Below are 18623 nucleotides of genomic sequence, written 5' to 3'. Positions count from 1 at the left end.
AGCTAGGTGTACTATCACCCTGTCCATTTCTAGGCCCAGTTAAAAATGCTGATTTAACCTATAAAGCATTAAACAGGTTGCAACCAGGTTACCTGAAACCTCCTCTTGCATGTGCCAATATCCAAACCTTAAGATCCTATTTGGCAGCCCAGAACAGACTGGGCCCATCGTGAGTTAAGGTGGGTGCCTACTAAGGATAGGGCCTTTTCAGTGATGTCACCCTGGCTTTCAAATTACCTCCCCAGAGAGTCTTGCCTGGCACCTTCGCTGCAGACCTTTTGGCACCTGTTGAGACCATTCTATTTATGCAAGCTTTTAAATTGCTTTCTGAACTAACCTGGGACTATTGTGGCTTAGTGTGGGTAAGCTAGAAACTGTTAATGTTGTCTCTATTACAAGGGAGGGAACCTTTATTTTACTTTTATTGCTTTTGATTTTAATCACCTGAAGCTCTCCTTTGTGTGCCTCCTCCATGCAAGATCCAGAAGGTGGCAACATGAGATTGGGCCTTTTCTGCAGTGGCTACCTGTTTGTGGAATACTCTCCCCAGGAAGGCTGACCTGGCATCTTCATTACATAGATAATGCCTGACAAAAACATTTAGCTGATTAACATTATATGGCTTTTTATATTTGTGGGAAGGGGCTTATTGGATTTCTTTTCTTTTTCTTTTATTATATATTTTGCGCTATCATTTTTTATTTTTATGTTTTGAACTGCCTTGTTATCTTCAGATGAAGGATGGTATGCAAATAAATAATAAATAATGCTATAAGCATGTTTAAACTACTATTTACCTATTGCACTGTAAATTGCTAAAATATATGACATAAAGAGAGTGAAGTTCTACCACTGCTACTTATCTTTGCAGCCCTAGTTCAAGAGTGGGAGGATTTACATAAATGATAACATAAATGGAGTGAGACTCCACCCTCCCCCACCCTTGATCAAAGGCTTTCACAATCTTTGTATGGCGGGAGTGGGGATTTCTAGTGGAGATTTGTATTGCTTGGCTTCTGGCTTCTTGGCTTCCACCACGACCCCATTAACGGGGTGCCCTGAATATGGCGCAGGTTGCTATCAGGGTATTGCACCAATTCACCCAACTTCTAATGACTAGGATTCTACCCAGTGCCCTAACTGCCAAAAGTTGTGACATTTTGCTATGGAGAAGGCAAAACCTGCAAAGGGGGCCAATTTGTTTGCTGGGCAAATTTCTTCCTGGCTCCAAATATGGCAACCATTGGTAACCATAGCAAAGTGAGGCAATACAGAAATGAAAAACATAGTTAAACAGAAGAAAACCTAGGGAATAAAACGAGATTAAACCAGCAACTTGGAAAGCAAAATACGTTTGAGATACACGATAAAGGATTGACCTAGAATGTTATGAGATGATAAGGGAGAAGGGAGGGTTTGCTCTTCCACTGACCATGCATCACTGGCTGGCTGGACACAGGAGCAGCCAATGCCCGGCCAGCCAGTGTGGTACTGCCCACTAGCTGGGGCCTCTGATTGGTCATTGCCTTTTGGGGAAATTCCCAAACTGCCAACCATACATGTGTGTTCTGGCTGCCAGGGATGGCAGCAGAACGTGAGGGGGTGCAACTGCCCCCCACCCAGGAAAGGGGTAAGTGGCCATTAAGTTACATTTACTAGTGTTTAAAATGTTTGTGAAATGGACGTTACATAAATTGGTGATCTCTTTCTTTTGAAAATTTTAAGGACACGTTAAAGAAGCATAATTCCCAAATAGCACAGCCATAAGTGAATTATCTGTTGTTTCTGCAAAAGGAATATAAATGTCCTAATATATCAGTTAACACACAGACACAGACACAGACACAGACACAGACACAGACACACACACACAGACACACACACACACACACACACAGTGGGGGTACAGATACATGCTCTGAGTCTGATGTTCCCCATCCTTGGCCTAAAATATCTATCTATCACAGGCAGCACAGTTAGTAAAGGCCCCTGACTGAGCAAGCAGGCAGAGAGGCAGGCAGCCCTGGCCATGACTCTGGCCATGTTTTGCTTGCATCCTGATGTTGCACTGAGTATTTGCTTGAATTGACAATCAGGCAAGCGGCAGCCAGAGCAGAGTGTGAGTGGCAATGAAGTGCTGGTAGAGAGATCTGTGTACGTCATGTGGTCTACCTTGTGCCCCCTGAGCTAGCCTGCTGCTCTTAGGTGCATGCTAAGATGCTGTCTCAGCTGCCAGTCTGCGGGCCTTCTGCATTCTGGAATGATGAGGGGGATGGCAATCCTGTCCTTTGCCTCAGGCAGCAAAACGTCAGCCATAGGCATAGCATTTACTGAGCACAGTTCTCAAGCTCAGATTCCCACTTGTGACACATGCATGTCTTGTCTTTATTAGAAGTATGTGACAGTTTTGGCATTATCTTCATATGTATATGTTGTCATAATTCCTGAGAATTACGAAAGACACCTGTGCATTTCAATGTGAGAAGTAATCTTAAAAGGACCAAATTCTGGGTTCTAAAAGGCAGTCATCCTTTTTTCCTTTTATACCTCAGGTTCTGTAATGATGCACCTCAATGCCTGCAGCATTTACCTTAATAGCAAGCAGTTTTTTTCTGCAGTGCTATAATAATGTCCTGGCACTTGAAACCATGTCTACTTTTCAGAAGAGGTGAAGGGATAATTTTGCCAGGGTGTTCTGGTAAGAACTCCACTTATGAGCTGACGAGACCTTGGAAAACTATAAACAAAGATGAGATTGTAGCTATTGTTTTCATTCTTTCTTATCCTCATTTGAAGTAATTTCAAATCAAGAGCTTATTATGTTGTCCTTTGTATATTTTAACATACAAAAGGAAACCTTTGGCAGGATCCCCGCTTTAGGCATTCTTTTTCATAGTAAGTGTTTTTATATTTTTAAGGTATTATTTGTGGGAGGTGGATGATGGGTTTCTTCCAAACATTAAGAATTATATTTCCTGATACCTGGTTGTGTATTTTTATTTAGTGTGTTTCCTAGCCTTTTAAGTTTCCCTTTGTCAGAACCCTGGGGTGCACCATGATGATGATGTGTATGATTCCTGCTCAGCCTTTTAAGATTTTGTGAATGTGCGCTCCAAGAGGAAAAGGATCACCACGATTTCATTCTGGGATCATTCCACTGAATCTTTCACCCAGTCACAGGATCCCCAACTTCTCTTGGGCAGCCAGTGTTGGAAATGTTTGACATAAGACCAATATATCTGTAGACCTGTGACTCTAGGATAATCACAGGGAGCACAGAGAACCCAGACCAATCATGAGCCACTTCTCTTGGGTGGTGTATTGAGAGGGGTGGTGGAATGAGTATACCCCACATCTTTCTGAGCCCATGCTGCTGAAATGAGCATGTTCTCACCAGCTGATGGCGTGCCCTGGGTAGCATGGTAACATAAGATCTTAAAATATGTAAACATATTGGTTGTGCCACACTTATGCTAAAAAGGTAGGGGGAAGCTTAATATTTCTAGGGAAACCCCCTACCATGTGAGTTTGATTGAAGAGAATAATCCACTGCTTGAATTATTTCAGCTATTTTAAGTTTATCTTGTTAGAAAATAATTCCATGGTTGATTGCAACAATGCCTATATGTGTACACAATTTTGACTTCTTTTGTTTTTACATTGTAAGTTGCTTTGAGACATTTTGTGAAAAAGTGACAAATAATTGAAAGAGCATAAATCCTAGTGCAGAGCAGATGGCAATAAAAATAACATGAACCAGTTTATGTTGCCTTTCATAGACGTAAACTATATTGTGTCATCATGGAAGTTAATATCTATTTATTAAAAGAAACAATGGATATAGCTGAATCTTTAAGGACTCAGTAAGCATGCTGGCTTCTTAAAATAGGAGATACTATAAATTCTTTTGGTTAGTGTACCTTAAGAAATATGATATATGATAGGAAAGAGCAATTAGATGCATAGTACTTGCTGAAAGTGTCAATTCATGTATTCATTTGCTCAAGAATTGCTAGTAAATTGTGCCCTCTTTTTATCCAAGTATCATTGATTGCTGTTTTGTGAATTCTGAGGCTACATTTCTCCAACATTACAGGTTACTCTGGAAATTAAATAATGGGAATTAAGTTTTCTCTTGGGTGGAAAATGGTGGTTATGTGAAATAGTGCTGCTTATCATCACTGTTAGGTAAATAGTTCAGGAGGATGCATTTAAGTGAATAAGGGCAATATAATACACAAATTCATTCCATAATGGAAGATAAAGGAGAAGAATGAAATGTGCATTTTGTTTTGACAGGTTCAAAATATAATTTTGGCCTGTTAATGTGCCAAGACGGTGCATCTAAGCAGTTGTGCTGACATTTTGGAAAGCTCCCAATGGATTTTGCCTGGTACAATGCTCATGGAATCAACATTTTCTGGGTGTAAATCATATAATGTCCAAATAGTTCTGTGGCAATACAACTGTATTTTCTCAGGGAACTAAATGTATTTATTCACACTGATCCTGCATGTTTTAGTTGAGCAATCATTAGCATGTTTATAATGGTTCTAATTTAAAACGACGTTTTCTGAATTTTATCCTTGAGTCATTTACAAATTGTTCATATTGAGTAAACAAAGGAAACAGATTGCATTTGATACTTAGTAATTTATCTGAAAGAAGAAGGGAGGGTTAATTGTCTCAAAGTTTTGCTCTGTTTGGGGAAGTATGTTCTTTTCTTTTCTTTTCTTTTCTTTTCTTTTCTTTTCTTTTCTTTTCTTTTCTTTTCTTTTCTTTCATTTGCTGCACAGTGCACCCCTTCCCCCTCTGTTCTTGAAGTGAAGAAGGGGAAAAAAGCCTGGAGGAGTGAGGAAAATGAAAAATTAGGAGCAGGACAAGACTGACCACTCCCAGAGGGGAGTGTGGAGCAGAATTTGAGCTGGCACAAGATTATCTAAAACAGTTGGTGCATTCCTTAATGATCAAGTGCCTGAGAAGCCCAGCTCTCTCTCACAGAGCATCTGTGTTGATGTTTATATCTGTGCCTTGCTGTATGGGAAAAGCATGCTTTCTCTTCTTTCTCTGCTAAAAATAAAGAGGAATATAGCATTGTATGAGCTATTTTAGGAGAACAAAAACATCTGAAAGGTGAAAGGTTTTGTTTTTTAATAAATAAATTAAAGTAATAAAGGTCAGGGCTGAATCTTAGGCTCTCCCTGTATGTCGAGATGGAAACAAGATGGGGGGGGGGCACATAGGCAGTGTGTGGTATTTTATCTATGTGCATTGAAGTTTTCACGAGAGATTCACTTTTTTTTAAGCAAACCATTCTGGGATTTCTTGGTGTAGCCTGCAAGCTCTTTTTCTCAGTCAGGCTCAGCTTAGATTACAAGCCTGGCAACAGCCAGTATTTGTATCGCAGCCTTTGGATTCAGAAAGACCAGAGTTTCAAGTGAGAGCTAGTAATAGTTTGGGAATATGTGTGGAATTCAGAGTAAAACGAATGCATTTTTAGTGCCTAATTATTTTTAGTGGGCTTACAGAGTTTTAATTAAAAGTCTAAGGCAACTCTCAAAGCACTGAACGGTTCTAATTTTACCATTTTAAGGGAAAATATTTTTCACCAACAAGGGAAAGATGTATTAGGACCTGCAGATTCAGATGATTTCTTGTTTTAAGGCCCTGCCTTGGGTACATATGCTTACTGACAATAATTGCAGTTAGGAAAAACCACGCTGATTTAGTTCCAGCTCCAGAACTCTTCTGTACCATGCACCCATGTACCTCACTACCCCCCCTCAACTTTAGCCCCCACAGTCTCTGTTGCTGGTGCTACCACAGCTGTTTGGATCAGTTGCAGCAGCATCTAGTAGTGGGGAGCTGCAATATGTAAGCTACATGAAGATGAATTGTATGACTGCTCTTCATTATGTTTTTATAAAAACTGAAATAAAGCCATTTATTAAAACAGTGCAAGTAGTTGATCCCACAGCAGGTAGACTAGGTGGGTCTCCAGACCCCCAGCTATACTTGGCTGCCTGTGCTGCTGTAGGCAGTGGGGGAAATCACACCAATTCAGTGAGATATTTTGGTGGACCAACCTCTTCCTCCTCCTCTTCCTCCTCCTCCTCCTCTTCTTTTTCTTTCATCAGTGCTTCCTAATAATGCATGACTTCATAGTTTTGCTAGAACAGGCAACACACTCCTTGATTAACTCAATTTTTTATATAAGGAAGCAAATTCACTGGAGCCATCATCTTTTGAACCTCAATTATTTGTCTCCTGTTTTGAAAATTCACCATGCATGCATCCTTCGTATGTTTAGTGTCTATCAAAACAATACAGTTAATGTGACATGTGGCATTCTATTCTCTTGGATAGATATTAGTTTGGGATCCCGTTCTACCCTCATAACTTCCTATTTTGTGGCCTTATGTTGCCTATTGCTGGTGGCAACGCCACTGGCAGTAATGTTTCTTGCACAGCAATCTCTGCAGCGGTATTGGATGCCTCCATGGCACTGAGTCCTCTCCCCCCTGTAGTACTGCACTTTAGGTGTGGTGCAAACCCGCCAAATGAACACAGGCAAACAGAAAGTGGTACCCTCCAGATACTGTTGGACTACAACACCCATCTTTCCTAACATTAGCCGTGCCAGTTGGGGCTGATGGTAATTTGAGTCCAACAACATCTGGAGGGTTCACATTGGCTATCTTTGTGGTAGGTAGTTTAGTTTAACTATACTGAGGACTGAGCCGATTTGAGAAGCCATGCATCCTAAGTAAGAGTCAGATATGAGAAGCTATGCATCCTAAGTATGTATGGCAGAGCACCATGCACATAGTATGGTCTAATGGTTGCTGCTACTGCTGCTTTGTTGCTGGCCAGTCACCTAAGTGATATCGTTTTGTAATGTTTTGGGGGTAAAGTTGCCCAGAGCTGGTATGACCATACTCCATTTTGCTGTGTTTCCATTGAATGAGACCTAGTATTAATCATGTCTGGGGGAAATCTGCTGGAGTTCACTCCACTGTGGCAAATCAGCACCTCCAGTCACGTAATGGTGCATTCACATAAAATATTCACCATATGAAATTGATGTGGCATAATTAATATGGGAATTGGGCCTTCAATGAGGCTCTCCTAAAAAGAAGGGAAACTGCAACAATCTCTGTCTGTTTGAAAATATAATGATTGTTCTGCATTCTGTTGTATTTTGTTGTATTATGACAGTTATTAGGTGATAAAAATAGGCAAGACTTCATTGTTTTTGTACTACAAATGTTAATCTATTGAGGGTTATTCATGTTTTGAAATCATTGCTTGTGTTTTAGATGTAGTTAGAATTCCCTTCTCTCCCACCCAGACTTCTCCTGATACTCTAATATATTTTATATGTACTAAGACAAAAACAAATAAACAAGTCAATGTGATTGAAATGTTTTCCTGAATAATATCTATTTATTGCTTATAAATCTACTATACATTTGCCATCATTATTAATAAATAAATGTGCTTTTGTCTTCTGTCACTGTGTACCACCTGGATAAGGAAATGATTGTATGCAAAACAAGTCATGTTTTAGAACTCATATCAGCAATAATTATCAGCTTACAGTATTGTTACAACATGTTTTGAAAGAAGCTTATTATAAAAGAAAGAAAAAAAGTGGGCTTCTCAAAGCAGTGAGAGTAAGACAGTTGATCACACTTACCATTGATATGGATGTTATAAATATGCCACTGTGTACTATAGTGTTTTATTGAGTCTCAAAAAGTCAGAGCTGATTTGAAATAATAATGTCTGACAGTCAGGGCTTTGAAGTTTTGCTACGGCACGCACACATTTAGGCTTTCTTTTATGTCTGACTTTTACCATAAAAAGCAAAACACACACATGGCATGAATGCATTCTTCATATCTGTATGTCAAAGAAAGTAATGTGAGGGCTACTTCAGTAAATTAAAAATAACCTGGGGGTGGAGGAACCCTATGTAGATGGATGCAGGCCACTGGAAGGTCATAGTACTCAGAAAAGGTAGAACTGGGCTTCCTCACTTGTTGAAGGTCACAAGATTGGGATTGTAGTGGATGAGGGGGGTGGCGTGCGGGAGAAACCAACCCTTGATAGGATCAAGATGACTTTGATTTAGTCAGAAGAACTTAAGACCTTGCCTGTGATAGCCAGCACACTTGTTCTTCATTGGCAGTCAGAGATTCTTTCCATTCCAAAACTGATTGATTACTCAGTGGATAAATGTTAATTGTTTTCATCATGCCCTCTGATCACAGAGACATGCTTTTCATCTTTCTTTCTTTTTTTTAAAACCTGGAGCTCACATTATCTCTTAAAAAGCATTGTAGTGAATTTGGGGTTTTCTCATTTTTATTTTTTTATCACTTCTCCTTTCTCTTCCCAGTGATGCCGCCCTGAGAAGGTGTCTTCTTAACACCTTAAAATCAGTAATTGCATAAAATTGTACCAGCACATATGGATGAGCTCAGCAATAAACAAGATGATCACATATACAAGCTTTCGGGGTTTTCTTCTGATGCTATTTATTTCTTACACTTCAAACCCACTTCCCAACCAAAGTTCTCATAGCAACAAATCATTAGTCACTGTGGGTTTTCTTACATGTGCACATGAACTGCAGATCAGTACCTTATGCTAAGGTACTTAAGCTAGTGCTTCTCCAGCCTAGTGTTCATTTTAGTTACCTTTCAAAGTCCTTGTGAGGCTAGGATTTGACAACTTATTTAATCACATGCTACTTCACACATTCATTAAGAGTTGAACCTTAGTACCATTATTTCCTGTTAAAGAGACATTCACAATTAGGTTAAATAGGCCTGTGAAACAGAAATGAAGATGCCTTCTAAGTGTGTGCAATATGGGATTTCACTAAGGTTTTAAGGAAAATGTCTGAGGGCATGACCTCATTACCACAGAACCCTCCCTACCACGCTTTGCTTTCTAGCTTGGGGATTAGGCACCTGATCATCTGGTACTAAGAATATGTCCTGGGTCCTGTGTAGTTAGAGATAAAATTGAGTATTGGCAATAGGCATAGCTTTTCTTTGCCATAGTTTTCAGAGGTTTTGTTTGTTTGTTTTGGCTGTTTTGTTTCTGTTGTCACTAAAAAAGAAAACTTCAGTACACTTGTAATCGTAAAAAGCTACTCAGAGAGGGCCAGAGCTTACTAATAAAGGAGACAAGACTTATCTCATTGTTCCACAGAAAGAACAATTTATAGACAATCATAAACACTCAGAAGAAACATGGTGTACATGTGCATGTCTAAACTGTGCTTTGTTAGGAATCTGATCTCTGCTTCATTTGGAGGCTAAGACTGTCAGTGGCTACTAACTGCAATAACTATGCGGTACTTCGACATCATTTAGAGCTGAAACCCTCAACCTGGCCTTTGCTCACTAGCACCCAGGGAAGAAGGGCCCCACCCCACTTGCCTGGCTGTGATGGTTTCCTTGACTGGACATCACTGCCCTTTGTCCCCTGCTAATGTCCCATCCAGTTAACTCTGTGGAGCTGGCTTGGCTCATTAGCACAGCTAAATCCAGGGGGTTTCCACATTGGGCAAAATTTAATCAAAGCTTAATCAGTTCTCACTTTTACTAAATCATGACACATTTAGGAGGATCTAGCCCCCTTCAACTCATAACAGGATTCTTCTTATTAATAATTTCATTTATAGACTGCCCTTTGTTAATGGCCACAAACAATTTACAATACATTAAAAAGTGATCAATGACCTGTACAGTTAGTGAAACCATACCACACAGCATTTCAAACTATAACCATTTTCAATTCATAGTAATCAGGATAACACTAAATTACTATAAATAATAAATAACTATAAATTACTAATTGTTATTAACACAATGATAATTTCTATATAGATACCAACCCAGAGTTCTCTTAGCATTCCATTTTTTGCATACCACTAATGTATGGGGGGGGGAACACGGGTGGCGCTGTGGGTTAAACCACTTGCTGATCAGAAGGTCGGCGGTTTGAATCCCCGTGACGGGGTGAGCTCCCGTTGCTCGGTCCCTGCTCCTGCCAGCCTAGCAGTTCGAAAGCACGTCAAAGTGCAAATAGATAAATAGGTTGTATTTCTCTGGCAGGAAGGTAAACGGCGTTTCCGTGCGCTGCTCTGGTTCGCCAGAAGTGGCTTAGTCATGCTGGCCACATGACCCGGAAGCTGTACGCTGGCTCCCTCGGCCAATAAAGCGAGATGAGCGTCGCAACCCCAGAGTCAGTCACGACTGGACCTAACGGTCAGGGGTCCCTTTACCTTAATGTATGAGGGCCTTTTCACCTTTACTGCAATGGACCCCCCAGCTCCTTTTAAATAAACAGGGAAGCCCTTGTGGCCAGGGAAGCTTTGCTCCTGCAGGAAAGGACAGAGCTCGTCGGCTGTAGGAACCCAGTTCTAAATATATTGGGCTTTATTTATTTATTTTTGTAGAACTAATGCTCCCTCCATTGTGTCCAGCATCTTGAAAAATGCTCACACATTCTTTAGAGATTATGTAAGGTGTAACTTTTGGTCGTTTGTGCTGAGCAGAAACTCGAAAATGTTCAGTCTGCCTGGAACATACTTTTTCCCAACTGTTTATCAAGTCCCATTGATTTAATTGGACCATCTGTTTTATTTCCTCTGGATTGCTCCCTTGACACTCATACTGGATTTTGTAATTTCTTCCCCTAATCAAACTATGGTGTATCCAGTGTTATCCATACTCAGAGTAGACCCTTGAAATCCATAGACTTAATAAGTACCTTAAGACTCTTTATTCCAGTGCTCTATTAACATTGGATCTAACCCTCTGTGTACATATAGAAACTTACAAATTCAGACTGGAGAAGGACAGTTTCTTGATTTGTTTGACAACAGATAATCTTTGGGTTAGGCAACTATGCATTTTTCAGGCTGCTCCTTCCCAGCATTGCAGTTTTAGCAGAACCTACACTTTCTTAATATTATTTCTATTTTCTGAGATTTCAGATCTTGCCTAACCTCAAAGATTTGGATTGTTCTTTCATTGGCCACAACCTGGTATAGGGAGATATATCACAGCTGAGCTGTCAAGATGTTTTCAGACAATTGCCATTTGTTGATAAAAGAAAAGAAAGCTTTGTTTTGTATATGTTATCAAGAGAAGAGAGGTAGCTAGATAAATAAATAAATAAATAAATAAATAAATATCCATTGCCATTTGTGTGTGTGTTTAATGCTTCTCTATTTATATAAGTTTTTAAAATACAACTAACTAAAAGGTGCCTTAAAAATCAGGCATATCTTTTTGTTCCTTGATTCATTTTGCTCTAATACTGTATTGTCATAAACTGGGCAAAAGTATCCTACTTTAAATATTTTATTGTTAACTTTCTGTAAATATCAATATAAAGCCAGCGTTCTTCGTTTTTGGCAGGGCACAAGAGATGCAGCTTTTTAAACTGATGATATCACAGAAAAGGACAAATTATAATGTTCTATCGATAATTGGTGGTTATTTGTTGATTCTTCTATTATCTGGCCAAAACTCATAAAAATAATAAAGGCTTCTAATTGTTAAAATTAAATTATTTGTTTTATTGTGTATCAAGTATTTTAATGCTGTCTATTACAACTTAGTGCTTCTTAATTTTGCTCTTTTTTGAAAGGATATAATTAGTATATTGGCTTTCCCTACTAAAATATTACTTGGGGGTGCAGGGATTCATAAGCTGTGCTGTCCTTCCAAAGACACTTCTACAGTGTTGCAACCAAAACTTGTATAAAGGTTGTACTGTAACTTTTATTGTGATAAAATGGCAACACGTAACCCTTGGGATTTGTCCACACTGGAGCAAAATGTGGATTCACATCAGAGTGTCTCCCTGTTAACATAGGGGCATTCATATGACATCTTCCCCCATCACAGTGTTTCCCCAGACCTTTCCTCCTTTATATGTAGGATTTATTGATCCTTCAGTAGTTCAAATCGGGGGGGGGGGGGGAATGCATTTTAAGTGGGTAAGGCCAGGTCCAGGGACAATACAGCTGACCCTCAGAAGTCAAACGGAATCCATTCTGGAAGTCCGTTTGAATTCCAAAACGTTTGGAAACCAAAGAGTGGCTTCCGATTGGCTGCAAGTACAATGGCAGCAGATGGTATGACGCGGAAGTTGTGCAGGAAGTTAGATTGTTGAATGCAAAATACTTATTTTATTGTGCAGCAGCTTAAAATATCTGCATGTTGATTTCACAAACATTTAAGTTTTTATTAACGCTTTCTCTCCCCTCTTGTTTTCATAGATTCATCTTGTGTAGAAAAGTTACTTTCTAAAGACTGGAAGGAGAAAATGGAAAGATTAAACACAAGTGAACTCCTTGGAGAAATTAAAGGTATAGTATAAATTAGACACCATATTTTATTTTGAAAAGCAGATTTTTTTAATAGTGCAAAAAATCCTATTGACGTTTACCCCCGACTTTCCAAGAATACTAATAGGACTTCTCTGCTTGTGGTGAAGTAAATAGCTTTTTAGTGAGGAGCCTGCTCTGGAACTATGGATTTTGTGTTCAGGCGCGTTTCATTTTTTGGATCAGGTCTGTCTCAGATTCATTGAACTCTGCAAAGTTGAGTTATGTTCTTAAGCCTGCATTGACTTTCTGGTTGGTACATGCTGCATAGGAGTGTCCTAAGATGTATAATATACACAGGTGGCCGCCTCCTATAGTGAACATGGAGGCAAGGGATTTCCGGAGAAAAAGTTCCTTGTATCCTGCAATAATGCTCTCCAATGTTCCCTTTTGTAGACTATAGTTCGCAACCACAAACATGGAACCATGCTTCCTAGTTGTTTCCTTGGGCTACCGCTCTCAATCAGTGTATGTATGTTTTTAGTTATTAAGATATTTATACACCATCTGTTATGTGGACTTTTTAAGGTGGTGTTCAGCAGTACAATAAAATCCATATAGAAACACAATTAAATACAAGTCCAGTGAAGCAGCAAAATAATATTTAAATTTCTAACAGAGACTAACATCAATAGATTGGAAAGGTCATGGAGAGCAATTAAGTTTTTAGCATGCACCAGAATTGTAATCTGGATCTTCTGGATCAAGATTAAGAACAGCCCCACCTAGAGCATACATATTATAGTAAATGAGTATTGAGGTTACCAAGCCATGGGTGCTGTGGCAAGGCTAACTGTCCAGGAATGGCCATGCTGTAGAATACATGTACTCCAGGACAGTCTGTTAGTGATTCTGAACAGTATTTCATTAAGAAAACATTGCTTAGTGTTTTGTTTGAAATGTAGGGATTTGTCAGGTTTTACTACTTAATTGTGTTTGTGTTGTGTAGATATTATTTCCTCCTTCCCAGATTCACCGATTGTTCACAGTGGAGTTGTGAAGCAACATTGTAAGATGGAAACAAGTTAGGTGATTGTGGAGGGGTGGGTAGAGAATCTCAATAGCAAGAAACAAAGGTGTGGTTCTGTGAGGAAGAGCTGCTCTTTGCACTGACTGTTACTGGGGAGTTCTCTGCTTTATCAGACAGAAGGCGTTGTTCTTAAGGATAAATGAAGCACATACTCTCCCTTTGAAAAAGTGGCCTGCAATACTGGCAGATCAGTTATGGGGAAGGATGCCAGGAAAAAAGGGAAAAAGGCAGCCAAGCTCTTCCGTGCCTGCGTGTTTGCTATGCCAACCTTGTTTACCAAAACAAAGAGATGTGAAAATATTAGTCATAATACAAGACATATAGTGGAAGGTGCATTTTTTGGCCTTAAGGTAGATGTTTAATTGCCTTGATCTTATTTAAAATTAGAGTCTATATCTGTATATAATAGACTTGATAAGATAAACATTGGATGGGAATTGCTTCTCTACTCCCTGGACACAATTAATTTTATGTTGCATGTAGTACTTACAGGCAGTTCACCACAATGCTTTTCTGCATGCATCCTAGTGAAATTAGTTGAAGCTGCTTGCTGGCTTATTTATTTGAGTGCGATGTTTATCATCTTTTGGACATAAGCAACAATTCCTGAACACTCTGGGTTATTTTCCAGTGGACAGAACTGGTGATCCTTATGAGGTCCTGTCTCTCTGTAGCACATCAAGATGCAGAGGGCCATAGATATGATCACTCCCGAGCATCATCTACAAGACTGTGGAGCATATTCATCCTCCTGGTATACTGGGGAGGTATGTGCTATGAAGCAGGTTGTACGATGGCTAAAGTGTAAGTGGCAAAAGCCTTATTGGGAAGACAACCAAGCACATGTTATAGCACATAATCATGCCTGCTGCATGGTGATGAATGCAGCAAAGAATCCCAACTTCTACTGCCATCATGTCAGCTCAACAGAACTCCTTAGGGGTGGTCCATAGACTGGTGTCACCTAGGGGTTTTTTTTTCAGCTGGAACTCACCAGAACTTAGTTCCAGCACCCCTCAGGTGAGCACCAATGCCATTATAAGAGAACAAGGGACATGTTCATGGTGAGTTCTGGCACCTCTTTTTCTAGACCAAAAGCACTTGTGTCACTTATATTGGTGGATGGAGCCTGGGACATCTCAGAGGGTTAAATGAGGTTTCCAATGCTCCATCAAGCCTTGTTTTGTGGGATCAGTTTCAGTTTTTGCAGCCTGAAGAGGTTTACAAGATGGTTGTGAGTATGCACCCACTGATGCTACCTCTTGGCTCTTTGCCCTCATGGCAGATTAAATCTAGGTGGGTCAGGAGGATAACTGGTTGAGTTCATATTTGCATGAAGAGGTGGTGCATGCAACCTTGAAGGTGTAGCCACTCCTGAAAAAAAGCCCACCCTGGACCTGATTATGTTTAACAGGGTACTCAATATGCACCCACACTGTGCATATTCCTTGATCTGTATCAAGTTTCATGCTGATGGCTTGTGATAGGTTGTTTGTGGGGGCAAATGACATGACATATAACTGCGTGTTTACAGGATTTGCTCTGGCTGCCAATCTGCGACTGTGCTAAGTTCAAGGTTTTGGTATATAAGACCATATAGAGGTTAGCTCTTCAAAGGTTAAAAGATCAAAATTTCATTGGGCTAGTGCTCCCAAATAGCTCCCATCCAATATTAATGAATGGAAAATGACTTAATTAGAAATATCTCCAGCAGTAATTTTACATGCAAAATCTTCCTTCCTTCCTTCTTTCCTTCCTGTGTGTATACCTTATGTAAATAAAATATTGAGGTATACAATGACAGTGATTTAAAGCCCCACCCCCATTTTCCAACTTTCCCAGTCAACTATCAGAAAGCATGGTGCCCCTTATTGCCACAAATAGCCTGTTTTTAGTTTTGTTTCACATGTCTACATAAATCTCTTACTTAGCAGAGTCCTGCAAGCATCACACTATTGTTCCAGTGAAATAGCCTCCAGTGGTTTCTCTCAAAATACAGGGTCTTTGAAGATCAAATAAAGGAGGCCGGTCCATACACAACATAAGCAGTTATGCTATTTCCAAGAGTCATTATGGTTCTAGCAGCCTTGTAGATAGAAGGCTTCTGGGTCACAATCTAGTGGGTGAAGTGTTCTGGCTTCCATTTCTAGAGGAGTATACTACTGGAACATAATCTATATTTACACACATTGTGGCTTAAATGTCACATGCAGTCTTTCTTTGTACAGTATGCTCTATTTTTGGATGGACATTGACGGATGTGCATAGCTTTACCCACTACAGAAAAGCATTTGCATTGTATGACTCTTTGACTTGCACATAATTCTTTAATTCCCCCGTGCAAAGATCTTCTTCTTTGAAAAATTAAAGTGAGTTCAAAGCTTTTGTTTGTAATTCCGGTGTCCTAAGAATAATTAGCAAACAGAGAGGCCTGTGCTAGTTTCAAGATTTTAAGAGCTTGATAAGAGTTGACCTGCTGCATAAGAGATTTCCACTATAAAATACACTGTGCATATTCCTTTACCTGTATCAAGTTTCATGCTGATGGCTTGTGATAGAAATAGCTGTTACTCTCTTCAGAGAAGAGAATTGTGAGGAAAGATGGAGTATATGTTGTAATTGTGATAGGAGTAGGATTGGGATCCATTCTGTGAAGGTTGTGCTACTACGTTGTTGCTAGAAGTGCTGCCTCTTGCTTTCAGAGGGAAGGCATAAAGTGGGATAATTGCTATTACAGTTGTATTAGGAATTCAGAAAGAGAAAAATGTAGGTTAGCTGTCAGAGGTTCAGCAAGCATGATAACAAGAATACACAGGAACTCTGTGAGCAATAGAAGGCTGAAAAGATTACCATATTAGTTTTCTTTACAGTTTATTTGAGATGCATTGAGATTATTTCTCTAATAGTGCCAAAATCCCTTTTGGCAAGTCACAAGTGTATACCGCAGCCTACTTTATAAATATATATGGCTTATATATCACAGGAGCACCCATAGGTTTTTAATTATGCCACTTTGTACGGTTGTAGACATTTCAAAGCTCCCCTTTGTGCTCTCTGTTATAAACGTCTTTTCCTTCTTTTGAAGTCTACATGATATACATATGAGCAATTAAAAACACAGCTCAGGGTTGGAGACACAAGGTCTTCTTAATTAAAACTCAAACAAAAGCTACAAGCAAAGCCCCCCTCACTCTATGATTAAGGTCTAAAGTGTTACAATATATTAGAATCATTGTTAACTGCTAGGGTTTAAAAAATCAATATACAGGAAAAAGATCAGTTGGTTCCAATTAGAGAAATCAATGTAAATACGAAACAGAGGGGAGAAACCCTTAAACCCAGTAGCAGGTCCTGATTAGTAATATACTACAGGGCATAAAATGATTTTTAGTAATGAATTTATTAAAGTGACCACATGGAATAAAATGCTTAATTTTCCATAGTACTGATATGCAGTGTAAGTATGTCTTAAATATATTGTTTATTGGCTGTTTATTGTATATAGGAAGGAAACAAAATGAGACTCCAATATTTCTACAACTAAGCATATTTAAGTGCATAACTCCCCTCCCCCCATTGAAATCAGTAAAAGTGCTTAACTCTGGGTGGATCATGCATTAAACATGCAATGAAACTTTTTACTCTTGGCTGGCCACTAAGATTTCTGTTTCTCATGAGACTACTGTTTGTGTGAAGTGTCTCGAATGCATAACCCCCCCCCCAAAAGGTGTCAGGGTTGTAGCAGAAACAAGTCAGTACTAAGTCACCAATGTCAGTGAAATGAAATCCTTACTCAAGTAAACCTAAATACAATTCAGGCCTAGTGGTCTCAGCAATCCTTCCTGGTAGGTCTTGCCCCGATGACAAAATTGTGAGGACTGAAGGTCCCTGTCTTCCCACCCTTCTCTAAGGCTCCTCAAGTGTTTTTCCCCCACACAGTCTCAAACTGCATTTGCACACAACTGATCTGTGTTCCGCTCTTTTCATTTTTTCTGCATGTTCTCAGAGACTGGGGGGGGGGGGAGAGAGCTGGTAGCAGCAGGAGGGGAAGACTCCCTGAATTCTTCAGAAGCCTCTTCACCCCCTTCCTCTGCAGCCTCTGTTTCAGCCTCAGAACTACACTCTGGCACAGACTCTTCCTGCTCACTAAACCCTGTAGCTCCTCCGGCTCCCTCCCCCCCAGTCTTCTCCCTCTGACCACCTATTGTTATCCCACCACCAATCCCCTTGCTATTGAGCCTTTTTCCCCGGGGGTTCAGCGGGGGGTTCTCCAGCTGGTGCCTCCCAGCACTCCTCTGCACCCAGCCAGTCCATGGCATGAGGTAGCATGCCTTGTGCCTCTCCTGTAATTGCGCCATGGCAGTGACTATCTTGCATGCGAACAGATAAACCATGTATTTTCACTCATAAAGTTATCCCAGGATTAGATATAAATAAATATTTGGTAGGTATCTAATTTGAGAATCTTATATAACCCCTTTCAGAAACTATGGTGTTCAGATCCCCTCACTCCAAGACAACTCTAAATTCTAGCTCATTGAGTTGACAGTAATGAGCAAGCTTGCTCAGGCCAAACAAGTAAATTACTTCAAGTAACAAACAGCTTTCCAGAACGCACCTTTAGCAGAACAGTTGTCAGTATCTTGAATTGTAGCTACAAATTCCAGTCATAACATGAGACTTACCTCATTCTGAAGTTCATTTATAGTAACAGAGTTAGCCAGGCCCAACAGGCCATAAAAACAATAAGTACGAAATGGATTGCAAACAAAAGAAGCTGAAGAAGAGTATACATTTGCATGTGGACCCTTCTATGTCTCATTGTTCAGTCTTTGTCCTGAACAATAAAGTAAAAAGACATGTCCGGAAACTGATTTTCATAATATTGGTAAATCATGAGGCATTGGTTTTTTAAAAGAAATTATTCAATGCTGTTATGCTCCAGATTTATTTCTTTTTTAAAAAATTCAGGTGGCAAAACTAGAGAAATTCTATGTCTGAGACCATAGAAACAGCAGAGAGATTTCAAAATGGCTTGATGTGCTAAGGCAGTGGTTCTCAAAGGGTGCAGTGTGCCACACTGGTGTGGCAGGAGAGGATGGGAAGTGTGGGAAGATTCAAGGATGATCAATATTATATTTTGGGAATGATTCATGTAGCTGCATTGTTTTAGAG

At 39.7% G+C, this 18623-nt stretch overlaps 1 protein-coding gene across 17 annotated transcripts in view; it reads left to right on the top strand.

Moving 5' to 3' along the window:
- SOX6 (SRY-box transcription factor 6) overlaps nt 1-18623 on the top strand; it is a 466488-nt gene that overhangs the window by 256081 nt on the left and 191784 nt on the right. For all 17 annotated transcript variants that reach the window (XM_080975160.1, XM_080975165.1, XM_080975162.1 and 14 more), the window contains one exon: nt 12311-12400. In XM_080975160.1, the coding sequence (XP_080831286.1) occupies nt 12311-12400 (90 nt within the window). The remainder of the gene's footprint in view (nt 1-12310; nt 12401-18623) is intronic.

The sequence above is a fragment of the Podarcis pityusensis genome, assembly GCF_964106645.2.
Source record: "Podarcis pityusensis genome assembly, chromosome: 1".
In the NCBI taxonomy this organism is placed as follows: Eukaryota; Metazoa; Chordata; class Lepidosauria; order Squamata; family Lacertidae; genus Podarcis; species Podarcis pityusensis.
Note: the sequence above shows the minus strand (reverse complement) of the source record. Positions and strands in the feature narration are given on the sequence as shown.